At 35.2% G+C, this 18,581-nt stretch overlaps 1 protein-coding gene across 1 annotated transcript in view; it reads left to right on the top strand.

The window, feature by feature from the left end:
• Positions 1–18,581, top strand: part of AdipoR (adiponectin receptor) — a 47,002-nt gene that overhangs the window by 7,062 nt on the left and 21,359 nt on the right. Inside the window, exons 2-4 of the mRNA XM_089100097.1 lie at positions 4,021–4,166; positions 6,138–6,534; positions 8,684–8,864. Coding sequence (XP_088956223.1) covers positions 4,050–4,166; positions 6,138–6,534; positions 8,684–8,864 — 695 coding nt within the window. The 5' untranslated portion in view covers positions 4,021–4,049. The remainder of the gene's footprint in view (positions 1–4,020; positions 4,167–6,137; positions 6,535–8,683; positions 8,865–18,581) is intronic.

Below are 18,581 nucleotides of genomic sequence, written 5' to 3'. Positions count from 1 at the left end.
GTGTTTAGGGCAAAGATTATACGTTATGCACTGGGGGTATGCAAGATTTTCATTGAAAGCTTTGTCGTAAAGACTTGAAAAAGGGCTCATTCGATTGGAAATTCAAAGGGCTGGTGCCCTTTTAATAGTCGAAAGTGATTTGAGGGCAACTAAACCCCCTCTCACGCCCACCTTTTCCCCAAACCTATCCAATCAAATTTTTTAGATAGCCATTTTATTCAATGTAGTTAAAAGTTTCGGAAATTAGGTATTTAAGGATGACAACCCCCCCCCCCACAGCCCTCATGGCAAGGATTGTAAGTTATGCCCTGGAGGTATATAAGGTTTTTATAGAAATCGATATCTTAGAAACTTCAAAAAGGGCTCATTCAGTTGGAAATTGAAAGGGCTAGTGCCCTTTTTAATAGTCGAAAGTGATTGAAGGGCAGCTCTCATGCCCACCATTTCCCAAAACACATCCAATCAAAACTTTGAGATATCCATTTTGTTCAACGTAGTTGGAAGTTCTGGAAATTAGGTCTTTTAGGATGATAACCCCTCAGAGCCCTTAGTGCAGGGGTAAGTTATGCCCTGGGGGCATATAAGGTTTATATAGAAAGTTGTTGTTGAAATTTCAAAAAGGGCTCATTTGATTGGAAATTGAAAACGCTTGTGCCCTTTTTAATAGTCAAAAGTGAGTGGAGAGTAATTACCCCCCCCCGCTCATGCCCCCCATTTCCCCCAAACACATTGATGGAATGCCACCCACAGCCCCCAGGACAAGGATTGTAAATTATGCAAGTTTGCCTTTTTTATATGCATGATACATCATTAGGAAAAGGGGGAATGTTTGATCCTGGGTGTGTGTGGGGTGTTTGCAAAAAGGCTAAAAGTATTAAAGTAAAACTTCAGGGAATATTGAGGGATATGTTCAACTGAATCAGAAGATACTATGTGCATCCAGTTTATCAAAACATGCAGCTGTAATATCAAAACAAATCCAAACACTATGTGCATACTGACTGTCAAAAGGGCGCATGGGTGACATCTCACGAATGACTGAGGACTTGAAAGTTTTCAGGGCATGCTGAATAATGCTTGGAGGGCAAACGGCCTCCCTTGTCCTTTTTAGAACCCCCTTAAGACCAGTCAAAGTCCTGAAATAGCCACTTTGTTCAAACTAGTCAAAAGATCTTATAACTGTGACTGTAAATAGCCTAGTCCCACAAATTTTACTATTACAGTTAAAACTATTGAACTAAATCAAAAGAGTTTAACGAGATCCTGCTTGTCAAAATTGCATATTGCATCCAGGTTATCAAAAAGTCTTATCTGCATTATCTCACAAATGGCCAATGTCATCAAATTGCTAATTTCATTGAATATTAAGGGAAATATGCACTAAATCAAAAGACTCTATTTACATCCAAGTTGTCAAAATATCGTTTCTGATTGTATCTATATTGATTGGTGGAACCGATTTTGATCTGATCTGATCTGAGGAACAGATCTACATTGATGTGAGGAAGGTAAAGCTATACAAAAATAAAAGAAAGAAAAAGACAAGTAATTTTTCCTCTTTTTTTTCATTTCATAAAACAAAATTTAGTCAAAGTATGGCTCAAACAAAGAACCCTCAAAGACACATTATTCTTAGACAGGTGCCCTATGCCATAAATACGTCAATAGAGACAAAATTGATGGAGGACTCATGACAGTTTTATATATCTTAATAAAAAGAAAAGGTTCTAACAAGAATTAAGAACAGAAAAATAACCCTAAATCAAAGAGAAAAGGAAAAGGTGATCCAGTGCTATAAGGTATGGTTGTTAAAGACCTTATTTTTCTAGCTGGGAAGCCAAGCCAGTTTAACTATCCATTGTTTATTTTCATTTTTTTTGCAACTAGCGGAAGCTGTCATAATGTAATTCGCGAGAAGACAAGAATTGGCCAGACTTGGAAAGTGAATCCAACCCGCTTTTGGAAAGTGTTTTTTGAACTAAATTCAAGTCATTTCGCTCAAGACTTTAATAGAACTTCCAATTTTGACGTTTTTATATTGTCAATCATTTCAAAAAGGGCATAGCATTTTTGAAAATCTTGTAAAATAATGGCTGAGACCCATTTTAAATACTGGTTTATACATAAAAATTTATAATGGAAATGGAAAGCGTGGTCAATTTTTAATTAACTTGCGTTTTCACTAGTTGTTTGTGACTAGTTGGAGTAATTTTGACTAGCCTTTGTTATAAGCCAGGTTCACTTCCTGTTTTTTTTTTTTTTTTTTTTTTTTTTTTTTTTTTTTTGCTACTGCCACTGTTTTGCTGCAGTGACAGGGTTTATTGCGAATAATCCCCTTAAATAGAACATGCAACTATTAGGCTATTAATACAAGAGGGAAACGATTCCCATTCAATGTGTAAGTCATGCCTATCGTTTTATTTATTTTTAAAATATCCATATTATATTCGTTTCTACCTGATGAAAACAGAAAGGGTTAGGTAAGCTACTGATCATTACTTCTGTCCCATCGGCGGGGAAGAGAAAAGTTGGGTTCATCTCCATCTTTGTCTTAATAATTTATTTCTAATTGTTCTTGCACAAGAAAGTACCTTCTATTATAAATCACGTTGATTAATTCAGATCTTATCAATAAAAAGGGCATTTTTATAAAATTAAAAATATTGAAGAAGAAAGAAAATCTAGAGAAAGTTTGTATTTGCTTCTTCTTTTTTACTCTTGCCTAGATCTTATTACTCTTTGTTTAAAACTCATTTACGTCATTTTCTGAAACGCACCTTTGGCATTAAAAATTACTGATGCCAATCTATATCCTAGATTTGATGAAGGATTTAAATACATTGCAGTGGTAAAATGACCTGGAAACAAGTTTGTGCCATGTTTAAAGATATATGGCTTTCTAACGAGCCTCTTGTCTTTCAAATTGTCCAGTTTTTGTGCCAATTAATTAAAATATAAAGATGATGGACCATTCAGAAATTATAACTTCTTAATTGAAAGGTATGGCTGTTGTGTAACTTAGGCATTACTTTTGAAACTAATTATCCCCTGGTAACTTTTAATTTCATTGTAGGGAAAGTGACATTTGGAATAATTTTGTAAGACTGTTCATCTTCTTACATGATCAATCATGCTGATATTCCATATGTACAAATTGTGCTATTTCAATTTGATAAAATAGGCTAATACAAAGGAATCAGTACAGGGAACAAATCCTGGCCCTTAATTTATTAGGGTTTCAATGTGCTGGATTGAGGTTAGGGGTGCCCCACCCCTCTTTGACTGGATGTAGTATACTTTGCACACGTTTTCACTTATATTTTTACTTTGGAGGAAAAAAAGAAGGTTAATTTAGGTACATCCTGGTCCTCATAATAAAGAGCAATTTTTCCTTTTTTTAGAGAGCAGAGGGGGCTAAAATCAAAGCTGAAGCTTGAGAAAAATATATATGTTTTTTTTACACTAAGAAAGAATTATTTTATTGTTATATCTCTTAAAATAAAATCTCCTTCGTAATGGGAATTTTTTTCAGCTAACTTTCCTTCTGAAAGTAGAGATGATTAAGGTATAATCCCTCTTTTCTGTTCAATTGCTTGATTTGGAACACTTGAAAAAAAAACTTGCACCTTCCAACCGCAATAATCTTCTCGGGACTTGTTATTCCTCTTTGATGCAAACTTCTAATGTTGATGACATGTTCTATCTGCTGTAAAGAAAAAGACAAATAGAAGAATTAGGATTGAAGTTCGATGGCAAGACCACAATTTGCATATCAATAAAATAAATAGAGGCAGAAATTAAATGGAGGTAAACAGCGAAAGGTGAGTTTCGTCACCATTATAGATTTAGCTCTTTTTTGACTTAGCAACTTTATATTACTTGGAGAGTTATTTCAAACTTAGTAGGATGCGAATATAATATAAACCAGTTTAGAACCATATAGAAAATTGGTTATGGAAATAAAAAAAATCACATTTTGTGTAGGAACAATATTATTAATTGTAGAATCTCTTATTTTAGTAAAAGAAAACAAGTTGGCTTCTAAACTCATGGAAGAAATAACCGCATATGATATTACTCTGGACTCAAATCTTCGAAGAAGCCCTTTGGAGTCTGGACCTAATGGAAGGACCATTGTAACTGGAGACCATAGAAAGGACTTTTATGTAATCAGTCTTCAGTTTTTATCCTAATTTACCGTATAATCTATTCTCTTTGAGTTGGTTCACCTAATTACCACTGATGGAAATGCTGTTGTTTTTTTTTCGATAGGAACCCTATTGAAAAAAACGCCATCTTAAAATTTGTTTTCGCTAAATTAAAATTAATCATAACTTCTTTATGTTTAAGTCTAAGTCCTTCTCCATCAATAAGAAAAATCACCTAAAAATACACATTTATTTTGTAATATATCAGCTTTAGACATACCTTTCTTCTGAATAGAGGACCCTGAAACCTTTAGGCCTTTAGTCAAAACATTTTGCTAAATAGGGGTATTATGCGTCTCTTGTACATATTTTTACTGGTCTGCTGAACTACATTGCCTTAATTAAATGACAGAGAACAAAATCCAGAGGTACACTTGGACAGTTACACGAAATGTGTCTCACTTGGCTTGTTCAAAATACTGGTATTTTTGTTTGCCTTACATTGGTTTTGAAATCTTTAATGCAATTGAGATATAAGCTTTATGTAATTTTGACAGTCCCTTTTGCAATGTCTGATCCAAACCATGGTGAGATTTCTCTGTACTGGCATAAGTTTTTATCTAATATGATATCTCAATCGAAACTAGTATACATTTTTTTTTATGAAAATCAATGCTCTGTGTATTTTTAATTTTATTTAACAGTATCTAGACAGAGAAAGAACAACTTCAAAGAAATGGTTTCAGGCAAGAAATATTAGGATTGTAAAAGCAGAAATAAATACACAGAACGAATGTAACTATGCATGCACAGAGCCAGAGCTTTGGTGTTAAGAGTATGATTGTGCCTGATAGAATGGGTCAAATAAAAAAATGTACAGTCCCCTGGATACTATTCTAACGTATTGGCTGTTATAACACTATTTTGAAGGGAGAACTTCCATGTTTTGTAAGAGAAGTTCTCGTTCATCTATGAATTGTATCCACGTCCACTGTACGTCGTAGGTATGGTTCCTAGCCAATACTTCTCATTTTGATGAACCGATTACTCAGTAGAGAGTTGCTTAGCTCAAATACAGAAGCGTTAATGAAAAAACGTACAGTTTTAAATGTTAAAGAACCCCTGGTATTATACATTTCAAGCTAGTTTTAGCTCAAATGCTCCTTGTGGGTTCTTTAGAATAACCTAATCTTGATAGAGAAATTTCTCCTTGCCCCCCTCTTTTAATGTTAAGATGTGGGTGTGTTGTTTAATTGAGTGGCAGGTGAAGCATTGTGATCAATCTTATTAGAAAATATAACTGATTTGGGTTAATTTGAATATCTGGAAGGACCCTATGTAGCTGAAAGGACAGTTAATAGGCTATCACATCTCCTGTCATTAGCGGATCAAAAGCTAAAACCAGAAATTTCAAGAAGCTTTTTTTTAGTTAAATCTTCTCATACTTTTTATTGTATCCTATATTTAATTTTAGTTGAATGTCGAAATATGGAAAATTTCTCTCTGCTAAAATATGAAATACTGAAACTAGTTCTGTAATTATTGCCAAAAAGAAGAAAATTTGGGCTGATTTTCTTAAAATAGATGTTAGTGCTGCTTTTTCTGAGGATTAGCTCACATCGGGCCAAATAAAATTTTGAAAAGGATAGAACAGTTTTGAGATGAAAATTAGCTGTAACTGTATTATATTTATATATAAATATGGAAATTTCAAATTTTTTTGCAATCTTAGAAAAAGCACAGACAAAATGCTTTCAGTTGTCCGTCAAATTCTCGTTTTAAGTAACCTTGGTTTGATAGCTACTAATTTTAGACTTGCTGGTGTTGAAAAAAGGCACCACGCAAAAAAATTATGTTTTTGTGGTTTTTAATTTATTTATTTTTTAAAGCTGAGAGTAAAATTTTCAAATTAGGATGGAATCATTTTGTCTGTGCTGCAGTAATCAATTGACTTTACTTTTATCGGATCAAAATTAATAATCATTTTAGATTCCATGCACATCTTCGTTTGAAGAATCATCTGGTGATCTTAGCGATGATAGTGAGGATGATTCAGAGGATGATGTGGAAGAAATACAGGAAGATTTTCTGCCTCTTCCTCCAATCCTCCCGCCAGATTTAGATGTTGAAGATCCTTTAATAATTGATGACTGGGGGTTCAGTGCTATTGCTACCAGTGTGTATACATATGCAGAAGATGTGCTACGAAAGGTTTGGATGAATATCTCTTGGACAGTCTGCCATTTTCACACCTTGCCTCAATGGCTTCAAGACAATGATTATATACTTCATGGTTATCGACCTCCTCTTCAGTCTTTTAGACGATGCTTGCATAGTATATTCAGTGTACACACAGAAACAGGAAACATATGGACGCATCTTTTAGGTGACAATTTATTTCTTTCTTTTTCTTTTTTTTATCAATACAGAGATATAATAATTCAACCAAAATAGCATACATATAGTTGGAAATCAACTAATAAAGAGAAATCTAACCTTAAAATCTACATAAAGAGATGAAATTTATATGCATAATCTACTTCCACTTACACAAAAGTGCAGATACAGATAAGGTCAACATCATGTCTTATATTTATCATGTATTAATATTATCTATTTATTTCATGTGTATAACATGTAAAATGTCAGTATCGTGTATTAATTGTAGTTCAATATAAACTAACTTGATAGATGGAATTTAATCAAAGTGCATTTTGAGTCTTTCTTCTCGTTGTCATAATTACAATTCTTAGACAGGGTGGAATACAAACATCTGTATAGATATTACCTCCCGAGATAAGTGGGTCTCAGTCAAGGGGTTTTGACCCCAGGGAATCAAGGACTTTTTATACTAGTTGGCCTGTTTTTGCAATTGCGACGAGTGTTTTTAGAAACACTATAAGTGTATGCACTAACTAGTTCCTCTTTAAAATTTTAAAATTAGATATATATATGTATATATATATATATATATATATATATATATATATATATATATGCAGATTATGCTTATTACCCTGTTAAATGTTATGTATTAATCTTAGTCTTATATATAAATAGTTCAAAGAATTTGGTTTATTAAATTGAACTATATTCTGTTTTGATTCTTTCTTTTCGTTCTGAACCATAATTAAAATGTCTAGAATTATTAAAACAAATGTACAGGATAGTCCCCAAAAAATAACGAATTCGAAATTTGAATAATTTGCTTAATATTTAGGTTATACTCCCCAAGTTTCATCAGTAGGTAGATGAGCTTTCCTTGATTTTTTCCTTTTTTTAGCTATAGTAGGGTGTCATAATCCACTTATTCTAATTTTCTTTACACAACTTAATCAAGGCTATGTTTTCACTAAGTTCTACTCAAATGCTGCTTAAATGTCGACCATTTTTAGTTTCACACTTTTTTGCTCTCTTTAGGGCATTGTCGAGTTTCAGGGCTTATGATCTTGATTTCCTCCTCTGTGTTGTTTTGAGAGCCTTTATTGTGGCTGGTTTGTTTGCGTATACCCGCTCTCTGAGGTAACCCCAAAGGAAGAAATCACCACAGCTGAGATACGAGCAAGGTGGCCCTTTTAATTCACAGCCTCGGGAATTTTTTTCCGAATATGTCCTGGAGTATATTTTATGTTTTTACCGAAAATAAAAGTATACATACACGTAGTCTTACGTCTACCGAAAGACTACGTTCACCATGGAAGAAAAATAGCAGAGATACAATCTTGCTTTTAAAAAAAGTAACAACTTAATGGTTTTTGTTTTATTGAAAATCTTCCAAGTGAGGCGTCATGCCTTAGCATCTTTGCAATTTACGTGCCTACTTGATCTACTTAGGGTCTCTTGTAAAAAGATCTAAGTTCTAAAAACCCAGAAAAAATCTAAAATTTCATCCCCCCTTGAAGAAACGGCAGTTAACTTCAAACCAGTAGCATAAAAAAAGACCTTTCCGAAAGAAATTGGACTAAATAACGAAAGTCAAGCATTTGCAAAGAACTTTTTTCTTTTTCGAAGTCTGAAACCCACTTTTATTTTCCCTTTTTTCTTGATATGAGTAAAAAAAAGGCACTAAAGACGCGTTAGTGATTTAAAAAAGCGGGAAGGCGAAGCATAGGAGGGGCAAGGGGTTATGTGCTTTCTTCAACCTGGGGTTGATGTTTCTAAAAATAAAAAAAAACAATGTCTAAAGATGTGATAGTTTCGTATTTTTCATGTTTTCTCCTTTAGGCATTTTTTAAATTTGTTAAATCTTCTTTTTTTCATGGAATCTTTTATCATGAAATCTTCTTTTTCTTTTCATTTTCTTATATTTGTTTCAATATTCTATATAGTTGGAAAAAGCAGTGGGTGCTTGACAGTTTACTGGTCACCAGTTACGGAAATGTTGAATTTTGTGTGGGGGTGCTATTTTTTTTAATATTAACAAGTGGCATGCACTGTATTTGTGTTAATGGTGAACAAAATAGTGTAGTCACGCTATCAAGTGTTTATTTCTGATATTCTCCTTCTTTATCAAAGTTTTGTCTTATATTTTTCAGGTTGCATAGCCTTTTTTGGTGTTGGTGTGTTTTTTCTGTCCTATCCAACGCCCGAGTTAAGTAATGTAGACAAAACAGTTTTTGCTGCCTTCTTTGTCGGAGCTTGCTGCTGTCTTGGCCTATCTGCTGCTTTTCACACATTTTTATGCCATTCTGAAAAGGCTGGGAGACTTTTTAGCAGGTAAGTGGCTCTCCTCTACAAATATTATGCTATGTTTTATCTGCTGTCTTTTTTTTATGTTTTTGCAGGCAACTAAAGTATTTCTAGTGTTTTTTTTTGCAATGTAAGATCCAAGTATCTTATTTTGCGTTTGAATGTATTATGATTTAAGCTTTGCAATGTGTTGCCGAATGTTAGTCTTTATTTATGATCGAATTAATTTGATCTCGCTGAGCATGTTTGTCTTGCAAGAATGAATTAGGTGACTCGCGCATGTCTTTCAGATAAACATCAAGTCCGGTTGTCCGGGTGGACACGCTCAGGCTAGGCAGGGGTTAGATTATAAAAAAACACTACATCTTGAGGGATTTCTACGGGAAGTGGCGAAAGTGGAATATTTAAAAGGGACATAATAAATTTTATGCTCTGTATGTGTCTTTTGGAGCTTATTTGTAGTAGTAGCAATAGTTATTTTTGTCTAACACAAAATAGTGTAATACTGAAAAAAAACTTATTTAGACTGGGACTGATGGGGAAGTTGGCCTTACTCTTTACGACAATTTTTCTTGATTTTAGTGGTAATCACGCTTTTCAATACCTTTAATTATTGCTGCTATTTTTGATTCGCTTCTTAAAGAATAATATTTAAATATGTGAGTCACCTCGATAAGGCAATTTAGGAGACTGAGGGGAAGATCCTAATGGATGTAAAAGTAAACTAAGTTACTTACTCGGAAAAAAATGAGCTGCTTCTTAATCTGTTGCAAAACAGAAAAAAACTCAATAAGTCACTGAAGATTGAAGTTGATATCGTCCTTAGTATTTCGCTAATAAATGATGGCTTTGCACCGGATTCCGACCAATGGATAATTCTTCTGAGTGTGGTCTGTTTTGGTAGACTTTTTGGGCTGAAAAACATCTTCCTAGCTAAGTTATCTATTATGGATAGTTAGTGTTGTAAAATTACCGTAAAATAAAAACTCGGTAAATAAAATTAGTAAAATAGGGTAAAAATGGTAAAATAAGGTAGAATTAGTAAAATACAGATAAATATGGTGCAACTTAAGAAATATAGAGTAAAATTGGTGTTTTAGAGTTGCCTCGTAGCTAATGAACAGTTGAACAGTCCTTTTTAAGCATCACTTTCAGCTTTTAATGTAATTTTTTGATGATTCAGATTTTCCTGGGCTTAAAAAAGGTAATACCTCTTCATCTAGAGTTTCATTAATTTAATTAAGTTTTGTTTATCCCTTTGGTAATCTTGTGCCGGGGGTAATACCTTAGCACTTGGACAGTGCGTAATAGTAGAACATTCAATCACTTTCAGTCATTATGAACGTCTTCAACAGGATCTGCTGGCCAATCTAGCTCCTCTCCTTCAGAATCAGATTCTGATTCAGGGGATTGTGCCTCTTTTGAAGTCCCTCCCCCCCCCCCCCAAACAAACAAAAGTCCTGGATACGGCTCTGAGGATTATATATCAATTTCTACCTCGAACATCCCCACGTCTCTTCCTTAGAACTAATTCTGTTTTTATCTGAAGATTCTTTCAAAACAACTGCTGAAACACAAGGCCCATTAAATTAGAATAAGAATTTCTTAAAGACATTGTAGTCAGTAACAAGTCGTTTCGTAGCAATATGTTGAAAAGCTGTCTAAATCTTAGAATAGGTCACTGGAACTTTCGATTTCCAATTGACTAAGCCCCTCCAAAGTCTATTCAACAACATGGGGTCTGAAGCCTTACGCTCTTCGTAAGTTGTATATATATCAGTTGTAGAAAGTACGATTTTATATGCTTCTTCTGTTTGGGAGCCCTCAGAAAGAAAAATGTTCAGCGATTGCTTAATTCAGCTCAGCGTGTTCCTCTAATAATGATTTCTAAATCTCTTCATTCAGTACCGGCTGAGGTAGTTACACCTTTAGCGGGCGCGTTACCTTTACAATATAGAGCTTTTGAAATTGGCTGTCATGAGGCTGTCACCTCCTTCAGTGAAGCCGACTTTCCCTCTATTGAAGAATTCTCTCCAACATAGCCATTATATAGATGAATGTATCGCCGAGATACTTGGCACAGATTTCTTAGATAATGAGTTTCCTACTAGATTAAATACTATTGATTTCAAAAATGTTCTTTATAATGAATGGTTCTTTCATTTTGAAAATAATATTAGTATGTGGCGTAGCCACTTTTCCACCAATAAAGATGACCTTATCTCAGCTTCAAAATATACTCCAAATTATAAACTAACTTAGCTCATTACTGGACGTTGCCGCCTAAATTACTTTTTGTTTAAAATTGGGGAAAACTTCTTCTCCTTTGTGTATGTGGGGTCCCAGAAGCTTTTTACCGTTATTTGTTTGTTTGTTCTTGTTTTTGTTGTCATTGTCTTGAAATAAAAATCTGACTTAGCGAATTAGATGTTCCATTTCCATTTAACTTAAATTTAGTAGTTAAAAATAAGAGTGTTAGAACAATCGTTATGAATTATATAAGAAACACAAAGCGCTTAAACATTGTCTGATCATTATTACCTTGTTATTCCCATGGCAGGAGGCCACAGCCAGTCGTTGGACTTATAATACATAGTTGGTATTAGTGTGTATTTTTCTATGTTTTTTTTTTTTTTTTTTTTTTTTTTTTTTTTTCCAGAGACTTCTTGCTCTCTGGTTCTAAGCCGGTTTAGGCGCTTCGTGTAGACTTGAGAAGATATGTTAGTCCCTGTCCTGCACTGATTTTAGGACCATTGCTTTTGCTCAGGCCATAGTAATTTCAATGATTTAAAGAATTTGAAAATTGGGAGTTGGAATGTTACGTTTTTTTTTTTTTTTTTTTTTTTTTAGTGCTTATGTATTTGTCTGTAGTTTGTGAAATACCATGTTTCTGTTTACTCACGTAATAAAATCATATCATTTCATGGGTCTTTAATATAAAACGAAAAAAGAGAAAAACGAGGATTATTCAAACCAGTGAAAAATGTGGACTAAAATGCAAATATTTCGGTCAAGACCTCCACTTGACCGTCCTCAGTGCACGATAATAACATAAAAATTACTAATAAAAATCCAAGGATACTATAAAAAAAAATTTCAAACTTTAAAACAAAACACAACTAAAATTTGACGACCTTGACGACTCTTCTTTACTATGTTTTCGTTTTATCATGATTAACCAGTGTGGTCTCAGAAAGTCTTTACTATAGGCAATGCTAATGAAGATCCGGAATTATTCAGGGGGAAAATCGGTCTGACCACACTTTTAACCAAAATTAGGTTTGTAGACAAGCTAAGTCAACATCTAAGCAGAGAATTCTTACCCATTTTAATTGGCTCATTTATTATGGCTTGGCTTGTTTGATTCAGTCTTTCTTCTGCTCTGTTAAGAGTTACTTCAAAAGGTTAGTTTTGCTTCTTTTTTTGAACACTGAAGACAGCTGGGGGGAAGTCCCTGACGAAATATCTGCTTCTGTCATTTTCGCTTCTTTTCTGTCCACTGGTTGACAATAACTTGTTTTTCTTGGCTATTTAATTCTATTCTTTTTTTTTCTTGTTTGTCATATGTCAAATACAGCCAAACGCAAAACCAAATCATATCTTAACCTGTTACTGCCAGCCTCTTCGCGCTTTTCTTCTGTGAAAATTGCAAGCCCTCGTAAAACATGTCAGTAAAATATGTAAGATACCGGTAAAATACTTAAAATACCGTTAAAATGGGTAAAATACGGGTAAAATACGTAAATTACACAAGATAGGTAAGGTGCGTAAAATAGGTAAAATGCCAATTTTACGGGGATCTGTAAAATTACGGTTAAATACCCAATTTTACCATGATCAATTTTACCAGTTACAACACTATGGATAGTATCCCCGAAGATAGCTCAATATTCTTAGACATAAATATATAGTGATAGACCAAGATGGGCCGAGGACTGTACAAAGCCTCCATTCAACTGGAGGTTCCTGGGACTTCTTGCTGTCTGGTTCTAAGCCGGCTTAAGCCCCTCGTGTAGAATTGAGAAGATGTGTTAGTCCCTGTCCTGCACTGGTTTTGGGACCATTACTTTTCCTGAGGCCAAAATAATTTCAATGATTTAGAGAATATGAAAATTGGGACTTGGAATGTTACGACGTTCAAAACAACTATCTTATCGACATTTTGACTGACAAATTTAGACGTTTCGAACTGGACTCATTTGAAGTTCCAGAAACTCATTTCCCGGGGATAGGAACATGAAATTAGGGGATATAGAATTTATTTGCTCGGACAGAGAGGATGGGGTGCATAGGCATGAAGTAGGGCTCATAATGAATAAGGAAGCTGCCAAGTCTTGTTTAGGCTGGGAAGGTAATACTAATTGCTCATGTTTTTACTACAAAGTGAAAGAGTATCAGTTATAGTAGTAAATGCCCCTGTAGAACCCACTGATGGAAATAGTCGTGACTCAGATAAATTTTACTTACAGCTACAGGAACAAATAGACGAGGTCCCAAGTAGAAATGTGGTGTTTTTATTAGGGGATTTTAATCCAAAGGTTGGTGGGAATAGGGATAGATGGTATGCTAGTTTTGGTATAATTTGGTGTAGGAAAAGAAAACAGTAATGGTTACAGACTGCTGCAATATTGTAGGCATAACAGTCTAGTTATAACCAATATAGTGTTTGGTCATAAAATGGTACATAAGTTAACATGATATTCACATGACGCTAAGACAGCTAACCTTATTGAATATGTTGTTGTAAACCGAAGATTGGCAGCATTGATACGAAATACTAGAGTATATAGGAGTGCTGTGAATGATGTTCATTATGACCACATTCTAGTAGTGTCTAGGGTTAATTTAAAGATAAAATTTAGGAAAAGTACCTTCACGGAAGTTATAACGTAGGTAGACACTCAGGTCTTATTCTTGTGTGGTATACCAGACAAATAAACTAAAGTGATTAGTGTTATGTACGAGAATACCATTGTTGCGGTAAGGTAGGAAATGAGGTAAGTAGCTGGTCTTATATTAAATCAGAAATCAAGCAGGGTTGCATTTTATCCCCATTTATATGGGTGATTTTGATGGAATTTATCTTAAGCAGCACAGCAAAGCACATGGGAGGAAACGGGATCAAATGGGGAAGTAAAATTCTTCTAGCCTTAGATTATGGTTATGATTTAAACATCCTAGAGGAAAATTTAGCAAAATGAATAAATTTTTAAATGTTTTGTGAGTCCAGGGTGCAAGAATAGGCGTGAAAATTAGTGCCAAGAGGACTAAGTCACTGAGACTAGGAATAAGTGAAGGTGAATTAGTGATGTTTGGTAACGAGAAGGTCGATCCAGTGAACAGCTTCACTTACCTAGCTAGTATTATTAGTAATGACGGTAGGTGCAGTGAAGATGTTAAAAGTAGAATAGCCAAGGCCCAGTGTGTTTTTTCAAGAATAGGAAGATAAGTATACGAACCAAGATTAGAATATTGGAGATGATATGGCTAGGACAAGTTTTGCGGATAAAGTATGACAGATTGCCAAAGACTGTCCTTGTCGGCTAACCGTCTAGGGCCAAACAAAAAGCAGGTTGTCCCCGAATAACGATTTACGGGAAATGGGAATTTCTTAGGAGTGTGTAAAGAGGATGGCTTTGGATGGATTGGGATTGATGAGGAGTATGCGTAGCTGTGTTGTCCTCGGGTGGCTTGGCGCCGCATTAAGTTATTAGTAATAGTAGTAGTATTTTTTGCAAAGATAGCATATCAAGGCCTAAGAGGGCGCCCATGTACTATGGTGTATTTCTAGATATTAAGTGGCCTAGAGTTCAAAGTTACGTGCAAGATGCTACACCTATCAACATTTTACGACCAGGGATTCGCTTTGAGTAGTTCCTAGGATTAGTTGCAGGGACGAATGTATCTGTTTTAGACAAATTTGTTACCGCTATCAGTATGATACTGTAGGAATCCAAGAGATCCAGTCCGTAGAATCTTACCAGAAAGAACAAACCGGACATGGACACAAAAGGAAGAAATAAGAAGAGGCTGGTTTTGCTAAATAATTAAAATCAAGGTATTATCACTTGCCTCCGCCAATGTTGTAAGTAAGATAAGATATTTATTTCAAAAAATCGTTACCATGGGGTCAAGCAGTGGGGTCAATAAATAAAAACAGGGCAAACATAAAAGGCAACACATACTAAAAGCCTGGCAAAAAGACAAATAATTACGTGGAGTGGGTTTAAGAGACGCACTATAGTAATACTATATATTTCTGCCCAGTGAAATATTAGTTAATACTGTAGGTTAATGAGCATCTCAGTTGTTAATTTTGCCCCTTCGTTTTTGTCAAGCTTAACCTGTCTTTTATTCGATAGATCTTATCTCAGTCAAATTATGTTTCTTTTTTTATCTCCATTTTTTAGAGAGAAACAATTTCTTAACCAAAATAACGCTTACGTAATCTTTCAACAATCATCAGGCAAACCAATTGGGTTGTATATGATGGTTTTTTCCATCCTTATAATCTACTAATATATATTCAAACTTCACTTATAAATCAAATCACAAAAAAGCAAACATGTAGTGAAAATATATACACTTTTTAACTATTAGCACACACTATTAAACAATATTGTCGACACTATTAAACAATATCGTCGATAGACTATAAACGACGTGGAAACGAATCACTAGCCAGACGTATTTAAATCAACTTTAATCATTAACAACTTCCCAGAAGGTAACGTTTCAACCCACTCTTGAACTGGCTAACATTTTCTGTCACCTTTATACCCTCAGGGAGTGAATTCCACAGCTGTCGTCCTGCAAAACGCGGAAATAAAGATCCGCGTTAAACTAGTTTCTGGACATTTACATAAGTTTTTACGGCTTATGATTTACGGACACGATTAATCGAAGCAATTTGGTTTCATAAGTGGAATAAGGGATTACAATTTATGGACTATATTACTATAAGTGAAAATGATTGATCCTGGAATTTGGGCGAAAGATAAACTTTTTTATAATCCAGTGTTGAATTTCATACAGAAAAATCTCGAACAAGGGATTTCCCACGATTCGATTAAAGATCATGCTTTGGATTTTTTTTTTCGGCTACTAATGTGTTAGATGCGAGAAAGCTTTTCCTCCAGAAAGCGTTTCCGAGGGAAGTTCCACCCAGGCGAATTGGTAACAACGCCCAACAAAATAGTATTGCCGATATTATTGCAGCGTTTGAAAGATGCGATTCTGAAGATATAGATGCGCCGGAATTCGTGATAAGGAACGCGAGTGAAATCCCGATAATTCCCACATCGGCATATTCCATGCTTAGTAGTAAGGTAAACGCCAGTTTTACTGAATTACGCGCTTTGTCAGAAAAGCTTCAAACCCAGCCGCTTTTCCCCCCCACCGCGCCCCCTTTAGTTGAAGATAAACCAACATATGCGGTAATTTTGAAAAATTTTCCTACCGATTTAAGTGATCCTGGTTTGCGAAAAGATAAATTGAATACGCTTGAAGGTCATGAAGGGATTTTAAGTCTAAAACCTGATAAAAAGAATAAAAAGTGGATCGTAGTTACTCGAGATAGGCAGTCAGCCGTATCTCTTGCCGCCTCAGCCTCTAAGAGCCTACCTAATGTTCAAACCAAGGTCCTTGATAAAAAAGTACTTGGTATTGTTCGGGGTATCCTTGAAAATGTATCAGAATCATCTCTAAAGGAAAGCATACCGGGATTAGTACGTGCTATAAAAATAGGACATTCAAAATGTTTTTGTTTGGAATTTCTGGATCAGTTAGCACTGAAAAATGCAATTAACCATGGTCTCCGACTTGGATATGAGCTTTTTCGTGTTGAAATCTATCAAGAATTACCGCGTCGTTGTTTTCGGTGCAAAGGAGTAAATCACATTATTTCTAGATGCCCAAGTTCTCCTGATTTACCAAAATGTTCCCGCTGTGCTGGGGCTCACAAAAACACCACGGACAACCCTTGCTCAGTTGCTCCTAAGTGCGCCAATTGCGGTGGAAATCATGTTTCTTATAGTTTAAAATGCTCGGTATTGAGAAATGCGCTTGCCAAGACAACATGATGACTTCTCCTACACCCTTAAGTTTTGTTTCTCTGAACATTAATGGTACTAAAGATAAGGATCTACAAATTGACGAGCTGCTAAATTTTGATGTTGGATTCCTACAGCAGCATCTACTTTCCAAAGTTAATATGAACAGTTTAAGGCGGTCTGCTACACATGATATATTTATTCGAGAAGCAAAAAAGACCCGCGGTCGCCCTTCCGGCGGCACCGCTATCTTCAATCGGTCGGGATATCAGCCTGTGCAAATTTATTCTGATGGTAATATTCTAGCAATCCAGTGTAATAACATGGCTTTTGCAAATGTGTATCTCCCATGCAATCATCGAAACACTCAGTCATTTACTGCTTTTGCTGAAGCTTGCCATAAACTGAAATCTCTTTTCATAAAATTTGCAGATAAAACTGTTGATTGGATCTAAGCCAGGGATATGAATACTGACATATTGACCTCATCTGATCGATCTGAACTCCTGCTAGATTATCTGCCAAGTGTCTATAATGTCGCTTATAAGAACCTGGCTTATGCTTAAATTCATAATCGAGGCTCCGTTAAATCCAACCTCGACCATATTATTGTGTCTAAGTCCGGTCTAATTAAATCCAAGGGTTTTGTTGATGAAGATAAAATCAATGATGACCATCTCCCTATTTCGTGCCTAATTGAGCCTCCTGATGTTCAAGCCCACTTTAAGGGTCCCCATTCAAAATGGCATCAAAATCCCAATTGGAATCGTATAAACGTTGAGATGCATATTACTACTTTATGCACTCTACTCTCAACTATTAAAGTCCCGTTTCACTTGCTCCAGACTTCGATAAAGTGCCCTGATTCTAAGGAAGACCTAAATTCGTATTATTACCATATAGTGGCATGTCTAAAGTCGGCCACAAAAGTTGCAGCTCCGATTGAGCACGTGCGTTCTGTGTCTCGCAAGCCCATGTGGAATATACATCCGGAAGTGAAAAAAGTAAAGAACCGCGCAAAGTTTTGGTTGCGATTGTGGAACGCTTGCGATCGACCTTCCTCCGGTGCTGTGTTTACAGTCAAGCAAAAAACGAAGAAAGAATACAAATCTTGCTTACGTAATGCAAGGCTCAACGTATGGGACGCTCCAAATAGTAAAAATACATGGAATAGAGTTATCAATAGCAGTAAGTGTACTTCCCCACCCCAGTCAGGATTAAACCTTATGAATTTTGCGGGCTATTATTTTGAAATATTTTCCGTATTTAATCAGTGTGTTCAGAAACATTTTTCTAATCTACTTAGTTCGGTCCTGCCAGTGTCTGTTTGTCAATATAGAGTCCCTGCGATAAGTATGAGTGATTTACATTGGGCGCTGAAGAAAGTAAAAAGATCAGATTCTCCTGATTGTGATGGCCTATGCTTTAGGAATTTTGCTTATGATTGCCCATTATTGTTGAACCACCTGCAGTTATTATTCCAGATTTGTATAGCTCAATCTCTGGTACCTGATAGTTTTCTTTTCGGTAGTGTCACGCCTATACTTAAACGAGGTAAAGATCCAGGTTCATGCTCGAATTATAGACCGATTACTGTATCTTGCTTTATGAATAAGATTTTTCAGTATGTACTTTTGCCTGAAATAACTTTTAAGTGCGATTTTTCGTCTTTTCAACTAGGATTTAGAAGAGG

Source organism: Artemia sp. Qi Xiang Cuo, chromosome 14, assembly GCF_049724085.1.
Source record: "Artemia sp. Qi Xiang Cuo chromosome 14, ASM4972408v1, whole genome shotgun sequence".
NCBI classification, from domain to species: Eukaryota; Metazoa; Arthropoda; class Branchiopoda; order Anostraca; family Artemiidae; genus Artemia; species Artemia sp. Qi Xiang Cuo.
The sequence above is the reverse complement of the archived record's forward strand: the minus strand, read 5'-3'. Positions and strand labels throughout refer to the sequence as shown.